We start from the raw sequence: 25,972 nt of genomic DNA, 5'->3' as shown, positions 1-25,972 counted from the left end.
GTGTCAAACATCGCGAGTTGCTCAAGGATCATCATGTCTATCCTTGATATGTTTATAGTTCATCACGAAGCTCTAATAGCTTGGTGGAAGTGACTATGGAGAACCATCACTATCTCATCTGGAAGATTAACTCCCACTCGATTCAAGCGATTGTAGTACTTAGACAATCTAAGCACATGCTCAACGATTGAGCTTTTCTCCCTTAGTTTGCAGGCTTAAGAAACTTGTCAGAGGTCTCATACCTCTTGACATGGGCACTAGTCTGAAATCCCAATTTCAGTCTTTGGAACATCTCACATGTTCTGCGACGTTTCAAAAACGTCTTCGGTGCCTCAATTCTATACCATTTTAACATTACGCACTGAACTATCACGTAGTCATCAAAACATGTATGTTCGCAACATCCACAAGCGACGCTCGAGGTTCAGCACACCGAGCGGTGCATTAAGGACATAAGCCTTCTGTGCAGCAATGAGGACAATCCTCAGTTTACGGACCCAGTCCGCATAATTGCTACTATCAACTTTCAACTAAATTTTCTCTAGGAACATATCTTAGTAGAACTAAAGCGTAAGCTACGACATAATTTGCAAAGACCTTTTAACTATGTTCACGATAATTAAGTTCATCTAATCAAATTTTTAATGAACTCCCACTCAGATAGACATCCCTCTAGTCATCTAAGTGATACATGATCCGAGTCAACTAGGCCGTGTCCGATCATCACGTGAGACGGATTAGTCATCATCGGTGAACATCTTCATGTTGATGGTATCTTCTATACGACTCATGTTCGACCTTTCGGTCTCTTGTGTTCCGAGGCCATGTCTGTACATGCTAGGCTCATCAAGTCAACCTAAGTGTATTGCGTGTGTAAATCTGGCTTACACCCGTTGTATGCGAATGTTAGAACCTATCACACCCGATCATCACATGGTGCTTCGGAACAACGAACCTTCGCAACGGTGCACAGTTAGGGGGACACATCTCTTGAAATTTTAGTGAGGGATCATCTTATTTATGCTACCGTCGTTCTAAGCAAATAAGATGTAAACATGACAAACATCACATGCAAATCATAAAGTGACATGATATGGCTAGTCTCATCTTGCGCCTTTTGATCTCCATCTTCGAGGCGCGGCATGATCACCTTCGTCACCGGCATGACACCATGATCTCCATCATCGTGTCTTCAAGAAGTTGTCTCGCCAACTATTACTTCTACTACTATGGCTAACGGTTAGCAATAAAGTAAAGTAATTACATGGTGTTTTCATTGACACGCAGGTCATACAATAAATTAAGACAACTCCTATGGCTCCTGCCGGTTGTCATACTCATCGACATGCAAGTCGTGATTCCTATTACAAGAACATGATCAATTCATACATCACATATATAATTCATCACATCCTTTTGGCCATATCACATCACATAGCATACCCTGCAAAAACAAGTTAGACGTCCTCTAATTGTTGTTGCATGTTTTACGTGGCTGCTATGGGTTTCTAGCAAGAACGTTTCTTACCTACGCAAAAGCCACAATGGTGATATGCCAATTGCTATTTACCCTTCATAAGGACCCTCTTCATCGAATCCGATCCGACTAAAGTGGGAGAGACAGACACCCGCTAGCCACCTTATGCATCAAGTGCATGTCAGTCGGTGGAACCTGTCTCACGTAAGAGTACGTGTAAGGTCGGTCCGGGCCGCTTCATCCCACAATGCCGCCGAATCAAGATAAGACTAGTAACGGTAAGCAAATTGAACAAATCATCGCCCACAACTACTTTGTGTTCTACTCGTGCATAGAATCTACGCATAGACCTAGCTCATGATGCCACTGTTGGGGAACGCAGCAATAATTCAAAATTTTCCTATGTGTCACCAAGATCAATCTAGGAGATGCTAGCAACGAGAGAGAGGGAGTGCATCTTCATACCCTTCAAGATCGCTAAGCGGAAGCGTTACAAGAACACGGTTGATGGAGTCGTACGCGCGGCGATTCAAATCGCGGAAGATCCGATCTAGCGCCGAACGGACGGCGCCCCCGCGTTCAACACACGTACAGCCCGGGGACGTCTCCTTCTTCTTGATCCAGCAAGGGGAGAGGAGAAGTTGAGGGAGAACTCCAGCAGCACGACGGCATGGTGGCAATGGAGCTCGTGGTTCTCCGGCAGGGCTTCGCTAAGCACTACGGAGGAGAAGGAGGAGGTGTATGAGGAGGGAGGGCTGCGCCAGGGAAGAGGTGCGGCTGCCCTCCCACCCCTCCACTATATATAGGGGCAAGGGGAGAGGGGGAGGCGCCCTAGGGTTTCCCCTAGGGTTTCCCCTAGGGGGCGGCGGCCAAGCAGATTGAACTCCCTAGGGAAAATCCTAGGGAGACTTGCCCCCCAAGCCAAGCAGGTGGAGGCTTGCCTCCCAAGCCAGGTGGAGGCGCCCCACCTCCCCAAGTAACGTGGGAGCTCCCGAAACACCTTTCGGTCATGCTGGCCATAGCCTGGTACCCCCGGAACACTTCCGGACTCCAATACCCTTCGTCCAATATATCGATCTTCACCGCCGGACCATTCCGGAACTCCTCGTGATGTCCGGGATCTCATCCGGGACTCCGAACAACCTTCAGTAACCACATACTATTTCCCATAACAACTCTAGCGTCACCGAACCTTAAGTGTGTAGACCCTACGGGTTCGGGAACCATGCAGACATGACCGAGACACCTCTCTGGCCAATAACCAATAGCGGGATCTGGATACCCATATTGGCTCCCACATGTTCCACGATGATCTCATCGGATGAACCACGATGTCGGGGATTCAATCAATCCCGTATACAATTCTCTTTGTCTATCGGTATGTTACTTGCCCGAGATTCGATCGTCGGTATCCCAATACCTCGTTCAATCTCGTTACCGGCAAGTCTCTTTACTCGTTCCATAACGCATGATCCCGTGGCTAACTCCTTAGTCACATTGAGCTCATTATGATGATGCATTACCGAGTGGGCCCAGAGATACCTCTCCGTCATACGGAGTGACAAATCCCAGTCTCGATTCGTGCCAACCCAACAGACACTTTCGGAGATACCTGTAGTGCACCTTTATAGCCACCCAGTTACGTTGTGACGTTTGGTACACCCAAAGCATTCCTACGGTATCCGGGAGTTGCACAATCTCATGGTCTAAGGAAATGATACTTGACATTAGAAAAGCTCTTAGCAAACGAACTACACGATCTTGTGCTATGCTTAGGATTGGGTCTTGTCCATCACATCATTCTCCTAATGATGTGATCCCGTTATCAATGACATCCAATGTCCATGGTCAGGAAACCATAACCATCTATTGATCAACGAGCTAGTCAACTAGAGGCTTACTAGGGACATGTTGTGGTCTATGTATTCACACATGTATTACAGTTTCTAGTTAATACAATTATAGCATGAACAATAGACAATTATCATGAACAAGGAAATACAATAATAAAAACCATTTTATTATTGCCTCTAGGGCATATTTCCAACAGAAGTAGCCAGGCGAGGGTGCGTACCCCCATTGCGGCGGGGACGGCGAGAAGTTGGTCGGCGACGCGACGCTCTGCTGGCTCCCCACGCGGCTTGTGGGCAGTGGCCGGGCGGAAGGTTCATCATCCCCGCGCGAGACGCCTCTCCCTGCTACGCCGCCGCCGCCGCGTTCCTGGCCCTCTTGGTCATGAGCCTGTTTCGCCGGTCGGCGGTGACCGCCTCCCTGCGCTGAACATCCGCCCTCCACTCAGCGTTCGACAAGCCCGGTGGCCTTGCCATCGGCACCCTCGCCTTCCTCTGCTTCGGCTGGGTGGAATCGGCGGCGGCGCAAGGGGCCACATACTTCTTCGGCGGCATGGCTCCCGGGTCTGATGAGGAGAATGGCGGGAATGGCGGGGGAGAAGGGGGAAGCAATGGGGGAATGGAGGGAAAAGGCGGGTAAAAACGGCGGGAATATGCATGATGTCGCCGACGGCGCAGCCCCGCGCGCCTTTTTGCTCCGGCGCCCCAGGCGCCCCCGGTGCGCTGGGTTCGGCTCGGGTTCGCTAGTTGTTATTTCGGTCCAAACCGGCGATAAGCAACGACCTGGGACGCGACTGGGCCGATTTTTTGCTGCCGCTAAAAAAAGCGCCCTCAGTGGCCTGTTGGGGGTGGGGTGGGGGGGGGGGGGAGTGAAGATGCTCTAACTCAGTGGTGTTGTAGCCAGAGAAAGTATGGAATGGATTCACATGTAGCGGCACACAAACTAGCAAAACAAAATTAGCCAGCCCACCTTGTGTTGTGTGAACCGAGAGAAAGGTGCGGATGGCTATGACTTATGAGGCTTAGCTGGGTAGTTTAGTGTCAAAGTTATGTTCGACAATATGTACAGTGAAACCCCCAGCATTGATCCAAAAACACAAGATCCGCTCCATTTCACTGTATCAAGCTGAAAACTTGTCACACAACATTTCGAATCGACCCATCGTGCCGTGCAGGACTCCAATTCGAACTTGGTCTGTCAACCCCGTTCCCCGTTGCAGCATGCACCGATCCTTAACTTCTCGCCATTGATATTGCTGCCTGATGCGTATGCATGATTGGGTCGCGTAGGTACTTAATCTAGCACGAATTAACAACTGATCCGCTATCGGGGCGAGTGCAGAGAACCCGTCTAGCCTTCCTCCTTGAATCGATGACTTGATCGATGCAGCTTTGAGCAGGTCTTCGTTGTGGCGGGGCGGTGTCATTTTCAACTATGAAGATCTTGATAGCTAGCTTCTCTGGTTTATTATCCTCATCCCTTTATCTCATTAGAAAAATGAGATTAGTCCGGAGAATCGTTTTATTTAATATTGCGTTGGCAGGGTTTTGAACTCAAGACCTCTTGGCTCTAATATCATATTGAATTCATGTATCAGCCAACTCATTCAAAAGTCCGAACTGATGGAGGAAAACTGACAATATATTTCAACAATTTCCCAGTCAAAAAAACAATGACCCAATTAAGGTGGTGCAAACTGACAATGTCTCTACTAAGTTGACCACGTCAACTGAAGCTCGTTTTAATTATATTTGAAGAAAGCAATGAAGGTTTTGAGCACCATATATATGTGTAACATCCGGTATGGCCAATGAATCAACCTGGTATAGTATTCAACTTTCTCTGATTTTCTAACCATGGAGCGTTAACGTATCTGGTGGAGCTTCTACTTAGCTAACGTCACCCACATTTACCGTAAGAGTGACCAGGACAAAGCTGGTGTGATACCAGTTCATCCACAGCCGGGCTACGAATGTGATTACTGATTCATCTTGTACGTTGCGTACCAGTTCATAAGTTTGCGTGGTAATTACTACAAGTAACAAACACTGAAACCGTCACAAGAGAACAAGATGGATGATGTAAAAGTTTAATTTTGTCACATACAATGTTCTTTTAATCAATCAAAGAACGCCGCAAAAGCTAGCTAGGTCTCTCCTTTTCTTCTTCAGGTGAAGCCGGGTCTCTCCTTGTAGAATCGATCAGTATTTCAGTAAAAAATATGCTGCAAAAGATTTTGAAAGAGTGATTGCTGATGACACCTCGACGTCGTGTCGACGGCAAGCAACGCGCGCCGATTCACTACGACTTAGCAAAGACCGAATCAGCTCGTAAGATCCACTTGATTGAATCATGCATCCTCGTCTAAAATCGCCCACTTGATCACAGAAGTCCCAAAGGCTAAAAGGTGGTTTGGACTTGACTGAACTGAAACCCATTCAGTGAGATTGGGAGGTGGTTGATAACTAATCAGACATCTCCAGCGCACTTTGCTTCGTCATACGGCCGGTTCGTCTCAAGGAGAGCGAAAGGAAGAAAGTAAAATGTTGCCACCACCTTTCCGCTTTCTTTTACGGGCGGCATCGTTTTTCTTATCCAAAAAGTTTCTTGGTCAGGCATTCTGGGTAATGTTTGCGGCTTCATTGAAATGAAATGGCCGACTATGTCACTGATTTCCCAAATTAGTTGCTCTATCCGGAAATGGTAAACGTGAGGAAATGGTCTTCAAATCTTCTTAAAGCTTATGGATCTGGGCATACTTATTGAGAGTCTTCACCGTGTACTACACCGTTATGCGCTCAGCAATCAAAAAGCTGTAAAGTGTGTGTCGACAAGATGTATACAGTATTGAGAGAGTTCACATGCTTGAAAAACCTGGATGCATATTCTGTCTGTTTGGCTTACAAATGTTCATATTCCTTTTTCTCCCGGAAGGCCAAACGGCATGTATTAAGTAGCACAAACCATTAAATACGCTAGTAGAAAAATTGAAAAATACCAAATCTTTGGGTGCCAAAGTCTTCTTCCTCCTGCATCTACCGGTGGCACGACTGTGTCCAAAAACATAACTATCACACACTCCTGCTGAGGACCAAGATGCACAAGCATGCCAAACGCCTCGTAGGACAGCCATCGGGACAAACATACATAAGGGAAAACCTGACTCAGAGAACCAGATATGGGGATGCACCACCGTCTGCGCGGCATGAACCAGGATGAGGCAGGGTGGACTTATTCCATAATGACCGCGGCACCATCGCCTCATCATCAGGGACCGGGAATCAAAACCTAAACTAAAAGCCTCACCATATCACCACCCCCATCCAAAACAGCGTGGTCCGTGTCCGCTCCCTTCGGTGGAGCAGCAGACGGAAGGAGGGGAGGCATGTGATCTAGCCCCGGAAGAGGTAGATCGGCACCGCCGCCCTAGCTCCTAGGGTTTAGTAGGAGGGAGCAGGAAAGCGGTTCAGGACCATCGATCAAGTAATCAAGAACAAAACACTTTCAAGCAGTATTCTCTTAATCAAGGTGTGTCGGTATATATTGTGTCACATGATATACGCGATATTTTAGTTTTTTTTAATAAGCGTTTTTTGCTGGAACCAGTGCTAGTACAATACTGTTGTGATAGACTCACTGCACATATAACAAGGGACCCTGAATCTGACTGAGAATCCCATTGATGTTTTTGTTGCAGCAAAGCTAAGTACGCCCACTCCTGAGACAAACGAGGTGTTAGGAGCCCTCCTACCATCACGTGTTTGGGGGGCCTGGCCCGTTCCGGAACCACCAGGGCGATAAGAGCCTGGGAGGAGGCGACGTCGAGACCATCCAGTGGATCACGGCACGAACGGCGGCGGCTCCCCTTCTCCTCCCGCTTCTGGCTTCTTCCTCCTCGTTCTTGAGCAATTCCCCTTGTATCAGTTCTTGTAACACGAATTGGTGTTCGTGAGGAGTGAATCCATAGCAGGCTCCTTACATCTGGTATTCAGAGCCAGTCCACCAGATTTTCCACCCCAAATTTCCTCTCCCAGTCTTCGCCTTCTTCCTGTTCGGCAAAATGTCTAGCCACCAAACGTCCTCAGATCAAGTTCTCAGCATGGTGGTGGAGCAAGCAATTTACCCAATCACCGTTGATGTGATGTATTCCCTCTTCGGTCCCTTCGGTATTGAGGAGTTGGTGGTGTATCCCCCAACAATATCAGAGGATGGACAGCCATGTGTGGCGGCGGATGTGCGGTTTTGTTCAGCACACGCGGCGGCATACTGGGACGGCCGCTGCATCTACTTCCGGTGCTGTCGTCTGCAGATGAGGAACGCAACGCCTGACGTGTTGCCGTCCCGAACCTCACCACCAACGAGCACAGCAACGCCAGATGCCTTCATGGCGGGTGATATTGCTACATCGGCACACTCCACCATCTTGGACGCCTCCGTCAACATCCCTACCGCGGCCAGCACCAGCACGCCGCCTCACTTCCAGGATACATCCCCCAAGTCTTCCCTCGACAGCAACGGCCGCGTCCTCGTCACGGGCACGACCGAGTACACATTGGTGGCGGCAAATCCAGAAGTCGTCACCGAGCTCGCCGTCCTCCCCGGCGACCCCTTCTCCACCACCAAGGCCCAGGAGATCCCCAAGTTTGCCCATGATGCAACCCCGCTCTGCATCTCGATGGTGCCCGTCACCTGTTCGACGGAGTGCTCGACCCAGGTCGATGCCATCGACAGCGTCGACGAAGCCCATGACGGCGCCACCGTCGCAGCGGAGGTTCACAACACCACCACCGCACTCGGTCCCGAGCTCGCGATCGACCTCTGCAACACCACAGCGGCCATCGGTGTAGCCACCTGTGGTCACCACGACAAGTTCGACGGCCTCAACATCCCCGTGAAGGCCATCATCAGCCTGCCGCCCCACATCCAGGTTACATTCCCGATTTTTTCCACAATCAGCAACCGTCGTGTCGTTGTTGCTGGGACGGACGAGTACGCACTCGTGGAAGCCATTCCAGACATCGCCATCGAGCTTGCTGTCCAGCCGCCGACAAGGCACGAAGGGCTGCCGATACGGCCGACACCATGGCCATCATATCTGGTGCATCATAGTGCAGAGGAGAATGAGGTTCGACCAACTCCGTGGCCGTCGTTTTCTTGCTCTCATGAAGGCATGACTCTGAACCATAAAAGCCTGCTGCCACAAGTTACTTGTGTGATGAAGATCCCAATCGGTATGCCATCAGAGGACGCTGCAGATTCAAATTTCTATGTGCAATTGTTCAGGCATGTGAAGCAAATGGGTGTGCTGAGCACAGAACTCTCCCACAATCTTGGTCTGCGGTTAAGGCTATTTGAGCCATTACTGTCCTCTGATCCGGCTACCATTACAGTGCATTGTTTGATCTCCATGTTGCCAAGAGATACAACTGTCCTGAGTCATCCGATAATGCAAGTTATGGGTGATCTAAACCTGGGTGTTGTGGAATGGCGACTGGTTATCTGTTCTATGGCGGCACATTTATTTCAGAACATGCAAATTGGGCCGTATGAACTAGGTTGTGCTGCTATTGTTTCCCCTAATTGCTCTAAACATTCCCAATGGAAAGTTGCATGGCCACTCAGTTCCAAAAGGAAAACATCTGCTGGCAGGCCCTGTTTTATGCCATGGCCATCATTTGCTTGCTCTCCTGACGGAGTTACCCTGAAGCACACATGGATGGTACCACAAGTCATTTATGCGATGAAGAGTTTATCTGGTAATCTGAATTCTCTTAGAGCTTTCTCAAGTTATTTTCCAAATCTGCAACTGAAGTCCAGATTCAGTCAAACAAATGTCCACCTGAAGCTTCCATGGCCATCTGATTCTTGCAATTGCCGAGCAGTGCAAGTGTGTTCCGAACTGCCTAAGGTGGAATATTTTGAACACCAGTTTATGGGTGTTTGCGAGCATCACGTAGCGGTTTGGGACTATGCTGTTCTGGGTTGCATTCCTATTTCTGACAAATTGCAGGGGATAATTCATCTTATGCATATGTCAGTGCGCTGGATTTTTTTGAGTCAAGAAGAATTTAAAGGCAGTGGTCGTGTTTCAATCGACTTTCACACTAACAATGCATGGGAACGGTGCTCCATTTTCCTTGGGAATTGCATAAGGATACTTCCAGTGCAGCTCTAATGCTCGTGGTTTTTGAAACGGGGCAAAAAGGATTCAGATTTCAGTAATCATGACAAGCTCTTTCACATCAAGCAGCAATTGGGTGCTCTGTGTACAACATTCCCGAGTAGTGTCTGTCTTCAGTTCGTGCAATTTTGTCCGTTATGGTCTTTTGCTCCAGCTGGTATCACAATGCAATGGCAGTGGGACAAGCATCAATCGCGGGACAAAAAATTCACAACATATTTTTATGTTGCCTCGTTCCCCTTCTGAACCAATATCATATACTTCAGCTAGTGGCGATCACCTTGAGCAAATGTGGGACCCTGGAGGCCTTGCGAGCTATATATGCAGTACATGTGCATCGACTTCCCTGATGCATTACTTGTTTGAAGCCTGGATTGCATATGCGACTCCTATATGCACCCAGTTGAGAATGGAGAAGCCAATGGCCAGCGGCGAACTAAATCAGTGGATGACCATTCATTTCTTGCCTGGAACATGGGAGCTTGATTACAGACTTGACAAGTTCATAGAGCTATGGGGATTCTTGCTGCCATTATATTGCCAGTCATGCAAGTCCACGAGGAGCGGAAAAATCTGTGTGTCGAGCGTACCTGATGATCTAGGGAGCTTTACGGTTGTCCAGGAAGACTATGGGACTTCAGCTTCCAATCAAGGCACTCTTCAAGGAGGGAGGGGTTTCATCACCGGTGCTGTTGTCGTCGTCGTGCAGGGCTCCATCAACCACAAGTACTACCTTAACTTCGATCAAGACTATGTTGGCACCGACCACTTCCTCGGCGCCTCTTTGGATGGAGTCACCATCGACCACGGCTACTACAACCTCCTCGTTCAAGTCAACCTCGACGTCGACTACCATCATGACTTCGACCTAGTCAAGGAACATCGAGTGCAATGAGATCCCGGCGGTTCTCGGTGGTGTCGGCTTGGGGTCAAGCCGCATTTCAAGGAGGGGGGGATGTTAGGAGCCCTCCTACCATCACGTGTTTGCGCTGGCCCTTTGGGCCAGCTAAGGGGGCCTGGCCCGTTCCGGAACCACCAGGGCGATAAGAGCCTGGGAGGAGGCGACGTCGAGACCATCCAGTGGATCACGGCACGAACGGCGGCGGCTCCCCTTCTCCTCCTGCTTCTGGCTTCTTCCTCCTCATTCTTGAGCAATTCCCCTTTATCAGTTCTTGTAACTCGAATTGGTGTTCGTGAGGAGTGAATCCATAGCAGGCTCCTTACACGAGGCAGCAGTTCACTAATCATTTCAGAGAGAACAATGCCACCAGAAACACATGCGCATCCAACATGTGGATTTTAAAATGGGCACAGGAGTATATAGTAACTAAAGTAGAAGCAAAGCGAGTAGTAATAAACAAGGAAACAAACACCGTACATGGACTCCAAACAATAGAAAAGGAACAACTGGGAGCGAACGTTGCTATTCCGCCTCGTTTTGTCAGCCAGCGGTGTGGCCATGCGGCTCGATCCTTCCCAGAAGCTGCCCAAGAACCCCAATTGACCACGTTTTGCTGTCGACGCGAGCGAGCATAAATAGCCCAATGCCCTCGCAATCCACAAACCATCATCAGCTTCCTCCGAGCATCCGACTCCCTCCCTCGCCTCCGACCCATCACACACACACAGCGCGAGCGTCTTATCCGGGCCTGCGCGAAGAGAAGAGAAGAGTGCAGAGGAGCATACAGAGTAAGCAACAGCAATGGTGAGGGCTCCTTGCTGCGAGAAGATGGGGCTCAAGAGGGGCCCGTGGACAGCGGAGGAGGACATGACCCTGGTCGCTCACATCGAGCAGCACGGGCACAGCAACTGGCGGGCGCTGCCCAAGCAGGCCGGCCTGCTGCGCTGCGGCAAGAGCTGCCGCCTCCGGTGGATCAACTACCTGCGCCCCGACATCAAGCGCGGCAACTTCACCAGCGACGAGGAAGAAGCCATCATCCAAGTCCACGCCATGCTCGGCAACAGATGGTCCACCATTGCCGCCAGGCTGCCTGGCAGGACGGACAACGAGATCAAGAACGTCTGGCACACACACCTCAAGAAGCGACTCGAATCCTCGTCCAAGCCCTCCGGCCAGGCAGCGCCTAAGCGCAAAGCCAAGAAGCCTGCTGTGGCTGCGAGCGCGCTCGAGGGCCCGACCTCCGAGCCGGCGTCGTCGTCACCGGGGCAGTCCCTCTCGACGTCGTCCGCCACCGGCTACTCGATGGCCTCGTCGTTGGAGAACACGGGAAGCTCTTCCTCGGAGGAGTTCCAGATCGACGACAGCTTCTGGTCGGAGACACTGGCGATGTCGGCGGACAGCTCCGGTTCCGGGATGGAATCCAGCGACACCTTCGGCGTAGATAGTGGAGCACCGTCTTCGAGCAACGATGAGATGGACTTCTGGGTCACACTGTTCATGCAGGCTAGTGACATACAGAGTTTGTCACAGATTTAACTTTTAATGAGAAGATTGGGCTATTTTCGTATTTCTCGCTAGCATTCGCGGCGGACCAGGCGAGCGGCCTGGCCGAACCTGGAACGGGACGAACAAAGGGGCCATTTTGGCCGGAAGTTTATGTAGTTCGTTGGCTGAGTTGACCCTTGTTGCTGGCTCAGTTTCACGTGCGCATTGGCTGGCCATAGCGAGAGAATTTTCTCCGGCCAGGACGTGAAACTGAAGGGACAAATGATGGGGCGGAAAGGTTGACATGATCAAAGACTGAAAGCCTGATAATACCTTTTAGCCGGAGGTTCATATTGCGAAAAGTCTGTTTTACTCAAGTAACCTTACTAAACCCTTTCTTCGTTGCTCCTTTAGTTGTAAAAAATACCAAAGAGCGCTGCTAAGAAATCATCCGCTTGCACGGCCGTCCAATCCGTCCGCGCATGACCCTTCGATCATCTACCTCTGCTTCGGCCTTGCAGTTCGGTTTGCGCTTGCAAACACGAAGCACCCCATGCACCCTCCCGGCCCTCACTCATAGCATGCCTCCCTCCCGTCGCCCCGCACCGCCGTTGTTCTACTAGCCAGCAACATCGTAGCACCTCGACGGTCCCGCTTGCAACATGGTTGGTTGATGTTGTTGTATCGTCCCCAGCAGAGCTGCAATAGCAGCGTCGTCGGAAGCCACCGTAGCAACGCCGGCTTGAAGCGTCGGGAGCGTTGCATCGCAGCCCCGTCAACATCGACGAGGTTAGCATCGGTGCTCCCCTATAGGTCGCCCATCCATCTTGAAGCACCAACAAATGTCGGGCGAGTGCTGCATAGCAGCACTGGTGTGCCCTGCGTTGTTGCACTCCGTCCGGCTTGCAGCACCGGCCGCTGGCGAGTGTTGCATAGCAGTGCCGGTTGCGCCAATGGGGTTTGCATAGCAGCACTGCGGCAACAACCATCCCGGCTTTCACACCGATGTAGTACAGTTCTTGTAGATTCTGTTGGGCCTCCAACCACAGAGTTTTGTAGGACAAAAACAAATTTCTCTCAAATGGATGACCTAAAATTTATCAATCCGTAGGGGTGTAGGATAAAGATGGTCTCTCTCAAACAACTCTGTAATCAAATATAAGAAATCTCTTGTGTTCCCAACACCGAATACAATGGTAAATTGAATAGGTACACTAGTTCGGCGAAGAGATGGTGATACAAGTATAATATGGATAGTAAAAATATGTTTTCATAATCTGAACAATTAAAAATAGTAAGTTAAGAAGTAACAAACAATGACTAAAATAGTATATCAATACTTTAAAACAAGGCCTAAGGTTCATACACTACAGGAATCAACTTCTTTGCCGTCCGCCACGGCGGACAGCAAAGGACAAGAAAGCTGACGGCAAACCTCTTTGCCGTCAGCCACTGACGGCAAATCTTTTTGCCGTCAGCCACTGACGGCAAAGCTATCCGGCACAATAAGCTATGGTAAACAGCTTCTTTGTCGTCTGCTTTCCCACATCGAACGGCAAAGACGCTTTGCCGTCGGTGGCTGACGACAAAGAAAGTGGACGGCAAACAACTGACGTTAGCCACGTTAGGTGGCTAACGGGAGGCTTTGCCGTCGGCCTTGTGATGTCAGCAGATGCGTCACGCCTCCCAGCGCTTTGCCGTCCGCCTTGTGACGTCAGCAGATGCGTCACGCCACCCAGTGCTTTGCCATCGGCCACTGACGGCAAAGCTGTCCGGCCTTTGCCGTCCGCCACAGACGGCAAAGTGACCAAATGGGTCACCTCCCAGATTGCACAGGTTGCTGCCACGTGGCCTCTTTGCCGTCTGTGGCGAATGACAAAGGGCTCTTTGCCCTCGGTGGCGGACGACAAAGTGCCTATTTTGTTACTGTTTTTTTTTCTGTTTTCTATTATATCCCTGCATTTTCAAAAGACATATATGATATATATAGATTCAACCTCAAACATAGCCCATGTATCCAACATCTAGCAGTCCATCAATGCAACAGAACACATAGGGTATGAAAAGATCCAATACATACATAGTTCACGGAGTTCATCCATATATACATACATAGTTTCACATTGTTCATCAATACAAATGAAAACAAAAACTAAACACTAGCAGTCCATCAATGCTGCTTCCATGATGTGAATGAAACCTGCAAAACTGGGAGTAAGAAAGTTAGAAGAAGAAGAAGAAGAAGAATAAGACTAGAAGAAGAAGAAGAAGAAGAAGAAGAATAAGGAGTAGAAGATGGATAAAAAGAAAGAAGAGAAAAAGGAAGAATAAGAAGATATTTTCTTCTTCTTCTTTTCTCATCTTTCTTCTTCTATTCTTTCATTTTCTCCTCTTCCTTGTTTTTCTTCTTCTTATTCCTTATTTGTGTCATTTTATAGCTAACCTAGGTGATGATGCCATTTTTGAGCCAAGTTAGGTAACTATAGCTCATTTTTTATCTAACTTAGGTAATTATGCCATTTTGAAGGAAAATAAACTAAGTATATGACATTTATGAGAGAACCAAGGTTATTATGCCATTTTTGAAATGAATAAGCTAATTATGTCATAAATGAACTAAATAAGCTAATTATATCATTTTGGAGGATAATTAGCTAAGTATGCATTTGTTAAGCAAAACACTAGAGAAAACTTACCGTCATCACAACAAATGCGATCAAGATCGCAACTAAGATAACAATTGATCCAACGGCATAATGTTTACCAAGCCTCATTATCAATGGCATATTTTCTAATCTTACTAATCTTCAAGCACATTGCATCCATCTTCAAGCGCATTGCAGCCATCTTGATCTTGTGATCATCGATGACATCGGCAACATACAACTCCAATTTCATCTTCTCTTATTCAATTCTTTTCATTTTTTCTTTCAAATACTTGTTTTCTTTTTCAAATAAATTTAACTTCTCGACAAAAGGGTCGGTTGCAATTTCCGGTTCACATACCTCCTAGATAAATATATCTCTATGTCAACATGATGGGTATATTGTCATAAATACGAAATACAACAAATAGTTATAAAAGAGAATATACCACATCCGAATTATAAAATCAGACGAGGGCTGACGGGGACAGATATCAAGACCATGACACTATGTATAATAAACAATCATACAAGTAACTATATAAATCATACAATCATACAAGTACCTATATAAATCAAGTACAACATAAAAATGTGAATACCTAACATGAACTAACAATATATATATGTGTGTGTGTGTGTGTGTGTGTGTGTGTGTGTGTAACACAAAATGAATACCTGACATGAACTACTAATAATCTTGATCGTCGGGTTCAATAAATGCTCCGGGATCAATAAATGCATCATCATCTGTCGGATGTGGGGTTCCGGCAAACCCTTAAGGTTCGAACACTGGGGTGCGCGCGAAGTCTTTCCCTCCTACCGATTTACGCCCTAGCTCGCTAAGATCTTACAGACGAACTCGACGAACTCACCACGCAAAGAGACACCGGGTTTATACTGGTTCAAACCACCGTTGTGGTGTAATACCCTACTCCAGTGTGGTGGTGGTGGATTGCCTCTTGGGCTGATGATGAACAGTACAGAGGGAAGAACAGCCTCCTGAGGTTGAGGTGTTCTTGTGCTTGGTGACTTAGCGGGTGAGAGCTGGATGAACTGCTCGATCAGATCAGATGGGATCCAGCCGAGATGAGGTGTGATCAGATGCCCCTACTGTGGCGGCTAGCTCTACTTATATAGGCCCTGGTCCTCTTCCCAAATATTGAGCGGGAAGGGAGCTAACAACGGCGGGCGAATTTGAAGGGGGACAGCTAGTACAAGCTATCCTGACAAAAGTGGTCTTCGCCTGCAAAAGGCTCTGGTGGTGAAGCCGTCTTGGGCTCCACGATGACCTCCGTCTTGCCGTCCTCCTGGTCTTGGTCTCGTTGCACCGATATAGCAACCTTTGCCTGATACCTCGGTGCTCCTCGCCTGCGCTGGCCTCCTTAGCACCAAAGAGGAAACAAGGACGCTCCGCGCGCTGGCGCCCGCCTTGTGTCGATCGTCATGGCTCACGTCACGAGAGCCTCGTGAGGTTTGCCCCGCCTTGATATCTCCGCTCCTCGTGAGCCTGCCTGACTAGGCCACTCCTGAGGAGTCTTGCGTCGTCCGCCTCGCGAGGCTTGGCCCCTCGCGAGGGTCTTGGATGCCTTGTTGATGAAGATGGGTCGTACGGCCTGCTGGCTTAGCCAGGCCGCGGGCCGCAGGCAGGCAAGTCTGGGGACCCCCGTTCCCAGAACGCCAACAGTAGCCCCCGGGCCCAAGGTGCGCTCGGGCTTGGCTTCGCGTAGAAGCCAAGGGTCAAGTACGGCGCACCGCGGGACCCAAAAGCCTGCGGCCTCGGTTGACGCGTGGCGGTTGATTGGACGTGGGCGTCTCCGCTTCCCCACGCTGCCTCGGCAACTGCACGACTTGACAAGTCCCTGCGACATGCAAGGAAAACCATCATTACTTGCGATCGTGGGAGGCGCCGGTTGTCCTTCTTCCGTTATAAATGGGGAGGGGGGCAGAGCCCCCGTCACCGTTTTCTTCCTCGCTTGCTTGCTTCTTCCTCCTTGCTCCACTGCTAACAGCAATGGCGCCTATCAGAAGGTTTTCCGCCGAAGAGAAGGGAAAGGCTCCCCGGGACGACCCGGGGTCCACCGTCGTGATGAAGCGGCGATGCAGGTGGTGACAAGGCCTTGGTGCGAGCGGCCTCCTCCGGGGTACCCGCTACCCTTGTACGCCCGAGCCAAGGGCTCGGGAGGACGGAGCGACGAGCAGCGCCGCCCACGCCACGTCCGGGACCGCCACGCCACGGCGACGCGTGCCGTCGCCCCCGGAATCCACGCCGCAGACTCCTCGCGCGAGTTGGTGCTGTAGGCGCAGATGCCTCCAAGCTCCTGGATCCGCTTCCCGCGGTTCTTCTCCGACGTGATGCCGCCGAGGGGGCCTCTCGAGCTCTGGTTGCAGCACGCCGACTGCAGCACCCCGGCGACTGGAGCAGAGATCGAAGCGGTCCCCGCCGGCAAGATCTTCATGACTCGCGGCTGGGGCGAGATCGCGCGGGTTTGCCGTGCGAGGGGTGCCCTCGCGATCCACTTTGAGTACGACGGCATCTCAGACTCTTCTTTAAGGTCTTTGATGCTGAGGGCCGCCTCCTGGAGTGCTGCTCCGGAGAGGGGCGTCAAGCTGACGCGCGCTCCGCTCGCGGCCACTCCAGCAGCAGCCCTTGGGGGTCCTGCAGCTCTCCTGAGCTCCATGAGACTCCGGATATGAGCGATGAAAGATACGTGCCCCGAGCTCTCGCCGCGCTCGGAGCAGAGCCGCAGCGTTCGGCCGTCGCCGCCGCTGATCTGGATGGGGTTGGCGCCGGTCTCCCGTGGCCCACTGTTGACGATGGCGTCTGCCACGAGACGGTGTAGATAGGATCCCCCTTAGTTTTAGCTTTTGTTCCCTGCGAAGAATCATGAAGTGCCCCGTGGGGGCATGTAAGGGTCTGTAATGTCTTTTGTGCCTATCTTCCCTGTTATGAGAATTTGGTGAATGCATGTCCCGTTAAGGCTCGGTCCCCCCTTTCTTTCCTCGCGATAGCTTGTTGCTCTACGCTGACAGGTCCGGTCCCTAGGCAGGCTACAACCACCGCTGGTATGCCAGGTCGCGTGCCGTGGTCAAGGCCAGGAGGTGTGCGGCCCGAGGTCTAGTAAGAGCCCCTGAGGCGCGATGCTCAGGAGGTCCCCCTTAGCGCTCAAGCAGCCATGGTAAGGCGAGAAAGGGAGTTGACGTGGCCGCAACGGGGTTGCGGCAAGGCGTGAGTGACCATTAGGCCCAAACATTTAGCCGATCCAAGGGCGGGACTTATCTTGTTGACTTCGTGGCGACTCCTGACGTTGCGCTAGGGCTGCGCGCCTACTTGTGCGGCATAGCTAGGCCGGCCCATACGAGTTTCCCTCCCCCCATGCTCTTCTTAGTGCTCTACGTCCTCAGGTCCCGGCCCTCGAGCGAGCTCAGCCGCCGCTGGTATGCCAGGTCGCGATGCCGCGGTCAAGGCCAGGGGGTGAGGGCTGGAGAGCCAGTAAGAGCTCCTGAGTCGCGATGCTCAGGAGCCCCCCTTTTAACGTGCAAGCGAATTGCATGAGAGAAAAGGAGACTCGCGGTGCCGCCTGCTATCCTTCCCACGGGATCCCTGTGAACAGGCACAAGAAGAAACATGGTTTGTCGTTATAACCTCCAGCCTGCCGCTGGTTGCTCTGGATGAAGTGAAGGCACTGAGGTCCTGGTGAGGTGACGTGCGCGGGGCGTGCCGCGAGCCAGAGCTCGGCCGCTCGGATTTGTCAACGTGGCAGGGACGGACCCATGCACCAGCGTCGTGCCTGTGAGGAGGCCCCCGTGGGAGGCGATGGTCGAGAAGGTGATAGCAGTTGGCAGGTTAAGTATGGAAAGCAGATCAGCTTAGGTAAATGCAGGAAGATTCATGCCACTGGGTCCGGCCCGAGCGGCTTGGGGATGATGCAGCCCGAGGGGCGCCCCCAGCAAGGTAAGCTAAAGACATTAGCAAAGGGATACATGCCACAGGGACGGACCCATGTGGCCTGGGAATGATGCAGCCCGAGGGGTGCTCCCAGCTAAACGAGCTTGGAAGATGTCACCTGGTTCTGTAGATGAAGTAGAGTTGGTGCAGCTGAAGACGTGCGTCGAAGTAGTGACTCTTCATGAGCCACCGGAGCCTTGAGCCTCGGGAGGCTCTGGGGGCTCGGGAGGTTCCCTGAAGACCGTCTCCATTTCCTCCAGGACGGCATGGTACCTGGCCTCCTGAGCCGCCAGGACACGCCGCATGTTGCGGTGATAGGCTGACGCCACGCTCGGCAAGCCGAAGGGCATGCGAACTGTAGGAGATATGCCCTAGAGGCAGTAATAACAGTTATTTTGTATCTCAAAAGTTTGTAATGAATGTTTAGCTTCCATGCTATAACTGCAATGATTCCCGAGTCTGCAATATCCACGAGGCTCGGAGGGAAACTCATGTGCACGTGTGGTATACTAAACGGTAAAATGTATTCCTAGTCTTGCCTCTAAGACTGGCTCATGTATTGCATGATGATCCTGTTTTCCTGATCATGGGCATATCTATGCTGGCAATTCTGAGGGCGCAATGTTGGTAGAACACTTGTGTTGAATCGACCCAAATTGATGTTATGCTATGAGATTCTTTTCGTCACTAGTTTATGGTTAATAACACAGAGATAGTTAATGTTTGCATAATTCCTTAGACCATGAGAGTATCGAGTTCCTTTGTACTTGCTTTGTGAACTTTGGGGTTTGTTAAACGTCATCCGTAACTGGGTGGCTATTACGGCGGCTTACGGGTTCACGGAAAAGTATGGCAAGTAACGAGATAGCTCAAGATTGGGATTTGCTCCTCCGACGATGGAGAGATATTCTCGGGCCCTCTCGCTGTTACGGTATCCATAATCGACTGGCCAGACACCTTGTGATTTGATCACTGGGATGCCGGAACACGGAAACGAGAAAAGAGAACAGAACCAGTAACGAGGTAACTTGCATGGTGGACAAATTGTTCGTCCACGGGGATGCAATAAATCTCACCTCGGGTGTTTGTGACATATCGTGAAGCAATAGGAATAGCTCACTACAACTGGAGGTTCACTCGAATATTCATTCGTGTGGGTATAGGGGTCAATATGGGTGTCCACGGCTCCGATGTTGATCATTGATCGGAAGGGGTTCCGGGTCATGTCTATACTTCACCGAACCTATAGGGTCACACGCTTAAGGGTCATCTATCTACTGAATACTAGACAGAGAGTATGAGAGAAAATCACCGAAAAAGTTTCGGACACCGGAAAGGTTTCGGACAGCGGAATCATACCGCAGAGAGAGGTCATCGGATAAGTTCCGATGGTACCGAAAAGTTGTTTCGGGATATACCATTAAGTCAGATTGGTTTCGGCAAATGCCTGATAATTCTTGGAGGGTGCCAGAATCATTCTGGAAGCTTTTTGGAATTTTCTGAGATAAAAACCGGAAATGTTCCGGAGCTGCCGGAGCCACTTCAGATGCGTTTCGCAGATGAAAATCACTAAAACCGGAATTGTTTCGGAACGCGTTGAAAATTATTATGGTGGGTACTGGAAATGTTCTAAGCCCACATAAATATTTTTAGTTCGAACGGACGCTGAAAAATGTCGTCGTGAATAGTGAAAGTGCTTTTTGGATATTTTATGGTGAGTCACCTTTTGGGATATTTCCAAAAGGCTTCTAGAAGGGCTTGGGGGCCAAGCATGCTCCTCATGGGGGCCCCCCAAGGGGGTTGGCCGGCCACATGTGTGGGGCTCCATGGAGCTCCACTTCCTCCCCATTATGCCCTTCATGTGTGACATTTGCATGGGCATTTTGGGTTTTTGTGAGCCATCCCTACCCCTTGGCTTTCCTATAAATAGAGGAGGAGTGGGCAGCCCAAAGCTCATCCCTTGCTCTCATACACATGCCATGCATTATCTGGCTTCTTCTCTCCCTCCCATGAAAAGAGTTTCGTAGAGCCGTAAGGCTGTCTGGGTTCCGGCAGGAACTAGTTCTGGACGGCGAAGCCCTGCCGGATAGCTGACACCGTATGTGTGCAACCCCGTAGAGAGATTGTAGTTTCGATCTTTTGCCCGAGGGGCTGTTTGAGTGTCCTCCCGAAGGGCTGTCCGAGTCTCCGTCCGAGTTTCGAGGGTCCTCCCGAAGGACTGTCCGCGACATTGTCCGGGGGACTGTCCGACCGCCTCCCGAAGGGCTGTCCGGAGAGGGAGTACATCCTCGCGGTTGGGAGGTTGTAAATCCTAGCTGCGGGGATCTGCACCAACGATCTACACAGACTCTTCTTCCGCTTCGCTTCGAGTCGGTACGGATCAGATCAAACCTTGTATGCAGTCTCCATAGTGGTCCTGGGCGTGCTCGCTATACCGAAAATTTTCGTTTTCTGTCGCGTTACCCTACAGACGTAGCTGTGTGGCGGGCCCCTGCAGCAGCCCACACGCGAAGGCCAGAAGTGCTCTTGAGATGCGGCCCTGTTGAGCCCTGGGACATTGATGCAGACACGCAGCCCAGCATCCTCGCCAGGATGGGGAGCTGCGCCTCGTGAGCGGCTGTCGCCCCGCATGGCTCTTGCGTCTTGCAGTTCCTGAGTGGTCTTGGTGATGAACTCCTGGGTGGTGGGCACTCCTTGCCCTGTGCTCTCCTGAGGGACACGTGCCGCAAAGCACACCTCCAAGTGGTGCCCAAACGCCTCCCTCGTGAGGTTGGCAAGGTTTGAGGCCCTCCAGAAGAGAGCCCCCGAGCCTTGCCCGAGGAGGGCGCCGGGCGCGCCTTCCTATGCGATGGAGGGAGGCGCCCCTGGGATGGACGCTGATCCTGATGAGGCTCCTGCCGCGTCGCCATCCTCCTTAGGTCCTGCGCGGCGCAGCTGCGTCTTCTTGGGGATGGCCTCCGGAGGGCCCTCACTTCTGCTGTCGAGATCGTCGATTGCTGCAGCTTGGAAGGCGCGCTCAAGGGAGCACACCGCATCTCTCTCTTCACATGGGACCGTAATGATTCCTCCGCCTCCTGGCATCTTGAGGACGTTGTAGCCATGATGGGTGACTGCCATGAACTTGGCCAGGGCCGGATACCCGAGGATGGCGTTGTACGGTAGGCGGATGTGCGCGACGTCGAAGTCGATGAGCTCGGTGCGGTATTTCTTGCGCTCCCCGAAGGTGACAGGCAGGCGGACCTGCCGTATCGGCGTGGTGGAACCGTCAGTCACTCGTGAGAAAGGTTTGGTAGGCTGGAGCTGCTCATACGGCACTTGGAGGTTATCGAACGTGTCGACGGACGGGACGTTGAGCCCTGCGCCGCCGTTGATGAGGGTCTTGGTAACCTGCACATTGTTGATGATTGGGGAACACAACATCGGGAGGGCGCCGGCGGTCGCCGCGCACTTGAGCTGATCTGCCGAGTCGAAAGTGATGGCGCATTGGGACCACTTGAGCGGGTGCGTGGCTTTGAGCTTGGGGAGCACCGAGAGGCTGGGGCCTGGGCGCCGCCCAAGATGCATGCGATTGCACGCGGCTCCTGGAAGCCCCCAGCTCCCTCGTCCTGATGGTGGTCATCGTTCCTTCTTGGTGGCGGCAGCGGGGGAAGACCAGCGTTGCCTTGGGCGCGGTCCTCACGAGGCTGGTCCATCCAGGCGCCCTCGCGAGGATGGTCCTGCCAGCGGTCCTCACGAGGCCTGTCGCGCCATTCCTGGCGCGGGCCACGGTCGTCCCAGCGTCCGCCTCCACGTCCTCCTCCACGGCCGTAGCTCTGGTCGCTGCGCTCGGGGCGTCGACCGAAGCGTCCTTCTCGTATGGCTCTGAGCTCTTGATAGTCGCTGGTGTTGTGGGTGTTCAGGTTGTGGAAGGCGCAGAACGGTCGGCTATTCTTGGATGACTCGGGCTGATCTCTGCCCCGCTTGGTGTCGGGCTCCGCTTCTAGCACCGTTGCTTCCTTGCGCTTCACGTCCTTGACCTTGGCTTTCTTCTCCTCTGTGCCCGCAGCTGGCAGCTCAAGGAGGGAGAGGCGCCCCTCCTCAGCTCTTGCACACTTGGTCGCCATGTTGAACAGCTCCTGGGATGTGCACAACTCCTCATGGATAGCGAGCTCTTCCTTCATCTTGACGTCGCGGACGCCGTCAGAGAACGCGGAGATGATGGCCTCGTCCGTGACCTTGGTGATCTTGAGGCGGGTGTTGTTGAAGCGCTGGATGTACTTCTGGAGGGTCTCTCCTGGTTGTTGCTTGATGCGGCGCAGGTCACCCACGGCCGGAGGGCGGTCGCGAGTGCCCTGGAAGTTGGCGACGAAGCGGTCGCGCATCTCGTCCCAGGAGGAGATCGAGCCGTGCTGCAGGTTCAGGAGCCAGGAGCGGGCTCCATCCTTGAGAGCCATGGCGAACCAGTTCGCCATGACTTTCTCATCGCTGTTGGCCGCTTCGATGCTCAGCTCATAGAGCTGCAGAAACTCCACGGGGTCGGCGGTGCCGTCGTAGTGAGGAGGCAGATCCGGCTTGAACTTGCGTGGCCAGGCGACGCTGCGCAGCTCGGGGGTGAAGGCGCGGCAGCCGGCCGTGGTTGCTGGGGCGCGCTTTGGAGGTGGAGCTTGGTCTTGGCGAGGTCCACGCGGCACCGCTACGGGCGGCGCGCGGTCTTGACGAGGTGGCGCGGGGAGCGCAGGTGCAGCTTCTCGCGGCCGCGGGATTTCTTGGCAGCTTCTCTCTTCGCGCGCGGGCACCGGGCGTGGTGGATCGCGCCGCGGAACCGCGCGCCTTGGTGCGAAGGCACCGTCTTGAGGCAGAGGTGGTGGAGGCGTGCCATGAGCCTCATCGCCCGTGGCTGGTTGAGGGTGAGGTAGAGAGAGGGACGGCGCCGGGGAGCCCCTGCGGCGTGGACGAGCTCGGCGACGCGGTCGAGCCACTCCTCGTAGAGGTCGTCGACTGGGCGGTAGCGCAGGAGTTCGTTTGCGGTGAGGAGTGCAGCCCGCGCCTCCATGGGAACGCGGCGTGCGTGAGACGAGGAACCGGCCGGGGTCATCGATGGAGTGGCGGTGCGGCCGTCCTGTCGCACCGAAGGATGCAGCGATGACGCCTGCTGCTCGTTCCCCGCCGGGCCAGTGGCAGCGCTGGCAGCGGGAGACGGAGAACGATGAGGTGGCCTGCCGACGGGAGCTGTCTGAGCAACGCGGGCGGTGAGGGCAGCCAGACGCTTAGCTCGAGCATGGCGAGCATCTGCCATGGAGACGACAGAGCGACGGGGCGACGAACTGATGGAAGGGAAGCTACGGTGCACCCCTACCTGGCGCGCCAAATGTCGGATGTGGGGTTCCGGCAAACCCTTAAGGTTCGAACACTAGGGTGCGCGCGAAGTCTTTCCCTCCTACCAATCTACGCCCTAGCTCATTAAGATCTTACAGACGAACTCGACGAACTCACCACGCAAAGAGACACCGGGTTTATACTGGTTCAGGCCACCGTTGTGGTGTAATACCCTACTCCAGTGTGGTGGTGGTGGATTGCCTCTTGGGCTAATGATGAACAGTACAGAGGGAAGAATAGCCTCCTGAGGTTGAGGTGTTCTTGTGCTTGGTGACTTAGCGGGTGAGAGCTGGATGAACTGCTTGATCGGATCAGATGGGATCCAGCCGAGATGAGGTGTGATCAGATGCCCCTACTGTGGCGGCTAGCTCTACTTATATAGGCCCTGGTCCTCTTCCCAAATATTGAGCGGGAAGGGAGCCAACAACGGCGGGCGAATTTGAAGGGGGACAGCTAGTACAAGCTATCCTGACAAAAGTGGTCTTCGCCTGCAAAAGGCTCTGGTGGTGACGCCGTCTTGGGCTCCACGATGACATCCGTCTTGCCGTCCTCCTGGTCTTGGTCTCATTGCACCGATATAGCAACCTTTGCCTGATGCCTCGGTACTCCTCGCCTGCGCTGGCCTCCTTAGCATCAAAGAGGAAACAAGGACGCTGCACGCGCTGGCGCCCGCCTGACGCCCGCCTGGTGTCGATCGTCATGGCTCACGTCACGAGAGCCTCGTGAGGTTTGCCCCACCTTGATATCTCCACTCCTCGTGAGCCTGCCTGACTAGGCCACTCCTGAGGAGGTCTTGCATCATCCGCCCCGCGAGGATTGGCCCCTCGCGAGGGTCTTGGATTCCTTGTTGATGAAGATGGGCCGTACGACCTGCTGGCTTAGCCACTACTGGAATCAGGGATTTTGCCGTCTGCCAGTTCTTTGCCGTCTGCTTGCGGACGACAAAGAAGGTCTTTGCCATCAGCTACCAAACAACAGACGGCAAAGAACAGGCAGACGACAAAGAAGGTCTTTGCCATCTGTCATTTCTTTGTCGTTTGCTGGCGGATGGCAAAGAATCTTTGCCATCTGCCAGCGGACGGCAAAGAGGTGCCAGCAGACGGCAAAGATTCTTTGCCATCTGCTGGCGGACGGCAAAGAGGGTGGCTATCTTTTTTTCGGCTAAAAGGAAAACCGTTGCCCCCACCTCCTCTATCTCTATCCCCTCTCTCTCCGCCCCTGCCCCATAGCCGAGCGCCGCCCGACCCCGCCTCCCTCGACCCCGTGCCGCTGCGCCACCTTGCCTCCGCCCGCCGGTGCGCGCCGCCACCTCACCAGAACCTAGGAGCCCCGTCGCCTCGCGCCGCGTTGTGCGCCGCCACCTCCCCACAAGCTCGCGGCCCCGCCGCGGAAGCCTCGTCGCCCGTCGCCCCAACCTCGAGATCCACTGCCGCCATGGGAGCCGAGCACCGAGCTCCTCTGCGCCCCGCCCGCGTCCCCGCGTCGCCGCCGGCGCCCGACGCTGCCTCGCGCCCGGATCCGGCCTCGGGAGGTCCGGCCACTCCGGATCCGGCCTCCCCCTCACCGCACGGGCCTCCTCCTCGCCGGAGCTCCAGGTGGTCCGCGTGCAGGGCGCGGACAGATCCGGCCGGCCCGTCGTCCGGGTCGTCGGCAAGTTCTTCCCCGGTGCGCCAAACCCCTCCCGTTACTTCCCGTCCTCTCCTCATCCTGGGATTTATCGGGTGGTATTTGGGGATTGCTGGTGCGCGTCTAGGGTTTGGTGCGAGTCGTTCGATGAATTCTTTGCTGTTAGCTCGTAGCTGCATTCCTGGAGTTGGTATGGAGTGATAAATGCATGATGTACTTAGGATTTCAGCATATTTATGTCTCGAGCAAATTAGCAATTCTATTGTGACCGGTTGTCAAAAATTGAAAATTCTGGATTTTGGAGAGGCACGGTTCATGATTGTTCATTTCGATAGTTATTTGCTTTGTATGTGGCTTCTTTGCTAGTGGTACCATCCCCTGTTGATCTAGTTTCAGGTTTGATAACAGATTCAGTACTGCAAATTGGTACTCCCTCTGTAAACTACTAATAAGTAGTGATCTAAAAGATCTTATATTAGTTTACAGAGGGAGTACTATTATT

At 52.6% G+C, this 25,972-nt stretch overlaps 2 protein-coding genes across 2 annotated transcripts; both read left to right on the top strand.

The window, feature by feature from the left end:
- Nucleotides 1–6,645: 6,645 nt before the first annotated feature.
- On the top strand, nt 6,646–10,814 carry LOC123144870 (uncharacterized). Its single transcript, XM_044564119.1, has 2 exons — nt 6,646–6,856; nt 7,026–10,814. The coding sequence occupies exon 2, from the start codon at nt 7,389–7,391 to the stop codon at nt 9,501–9,503; it is 2,115 nt and encodes a 704-aa protein (XP_044420054.1). The 5' UTR covers nt 6,646–6,856; nt 7,026–7,388; the 3' UTR covers nt 9,504–10,814.
- Nucleotides 10,815–11,061: 247 nt separating this feature from the next.
- LOC123144869 (transcription factor MYB30) lies at nt 11,062–12,299 on the top strand. Its single transcript, XM_044564118.1, has one exon. The coding sequence runs from the start codon at nt 11,212–11,214 to the stop codon at nt 11,944–11,946; it is 735 nt and encodes a 244-aa protein (XP_044420053.1). The 5' UTR covers nt 11,062–11,211; the 3' UTR covers nt 11,947–12,299.
- The last annotated feature ends 13,673 nt before the right edge of the window (nt 12,300–25,972 follow it).

The sequence above is a fragment of the Triticum aestivum genome, chromosome 6D (genome assembly GCF_018294505.1).
Source record: "Triticum aestivum cultivar Chinese Spring chromosome 6D, IWGSC CS RefSeq v2.1, whole genome shotgun sequence".
Lineage (NCBI taxonomy): Eukaryota > Viridiplantae > Streptophyta > Magnoliopsida > Poales > Poaceae > Triticum > Triticum aestivum.
The sequence above is the reverse complement of the archived record's forward strand: the minus strand, read 5'-3'. Positions and strand labels throughout refer to the sequence as shown.

Coding starts and splice junctions, on each gene's coding strand:
- LOC123144870 (XM_044564119.1), top strand. CDS start 7,389: ATGTCTAGCCACCAAACGTCCTCAGATCAAGTTCTCAGCATGGTGGTG.
- LOC123144869 (XM_044564118.1), top strand. CDS start 11,212: ATGGTGAGGGCTCCTTGCTGCGAGAAGATGGGGCTCAAGAGGGGCCCG.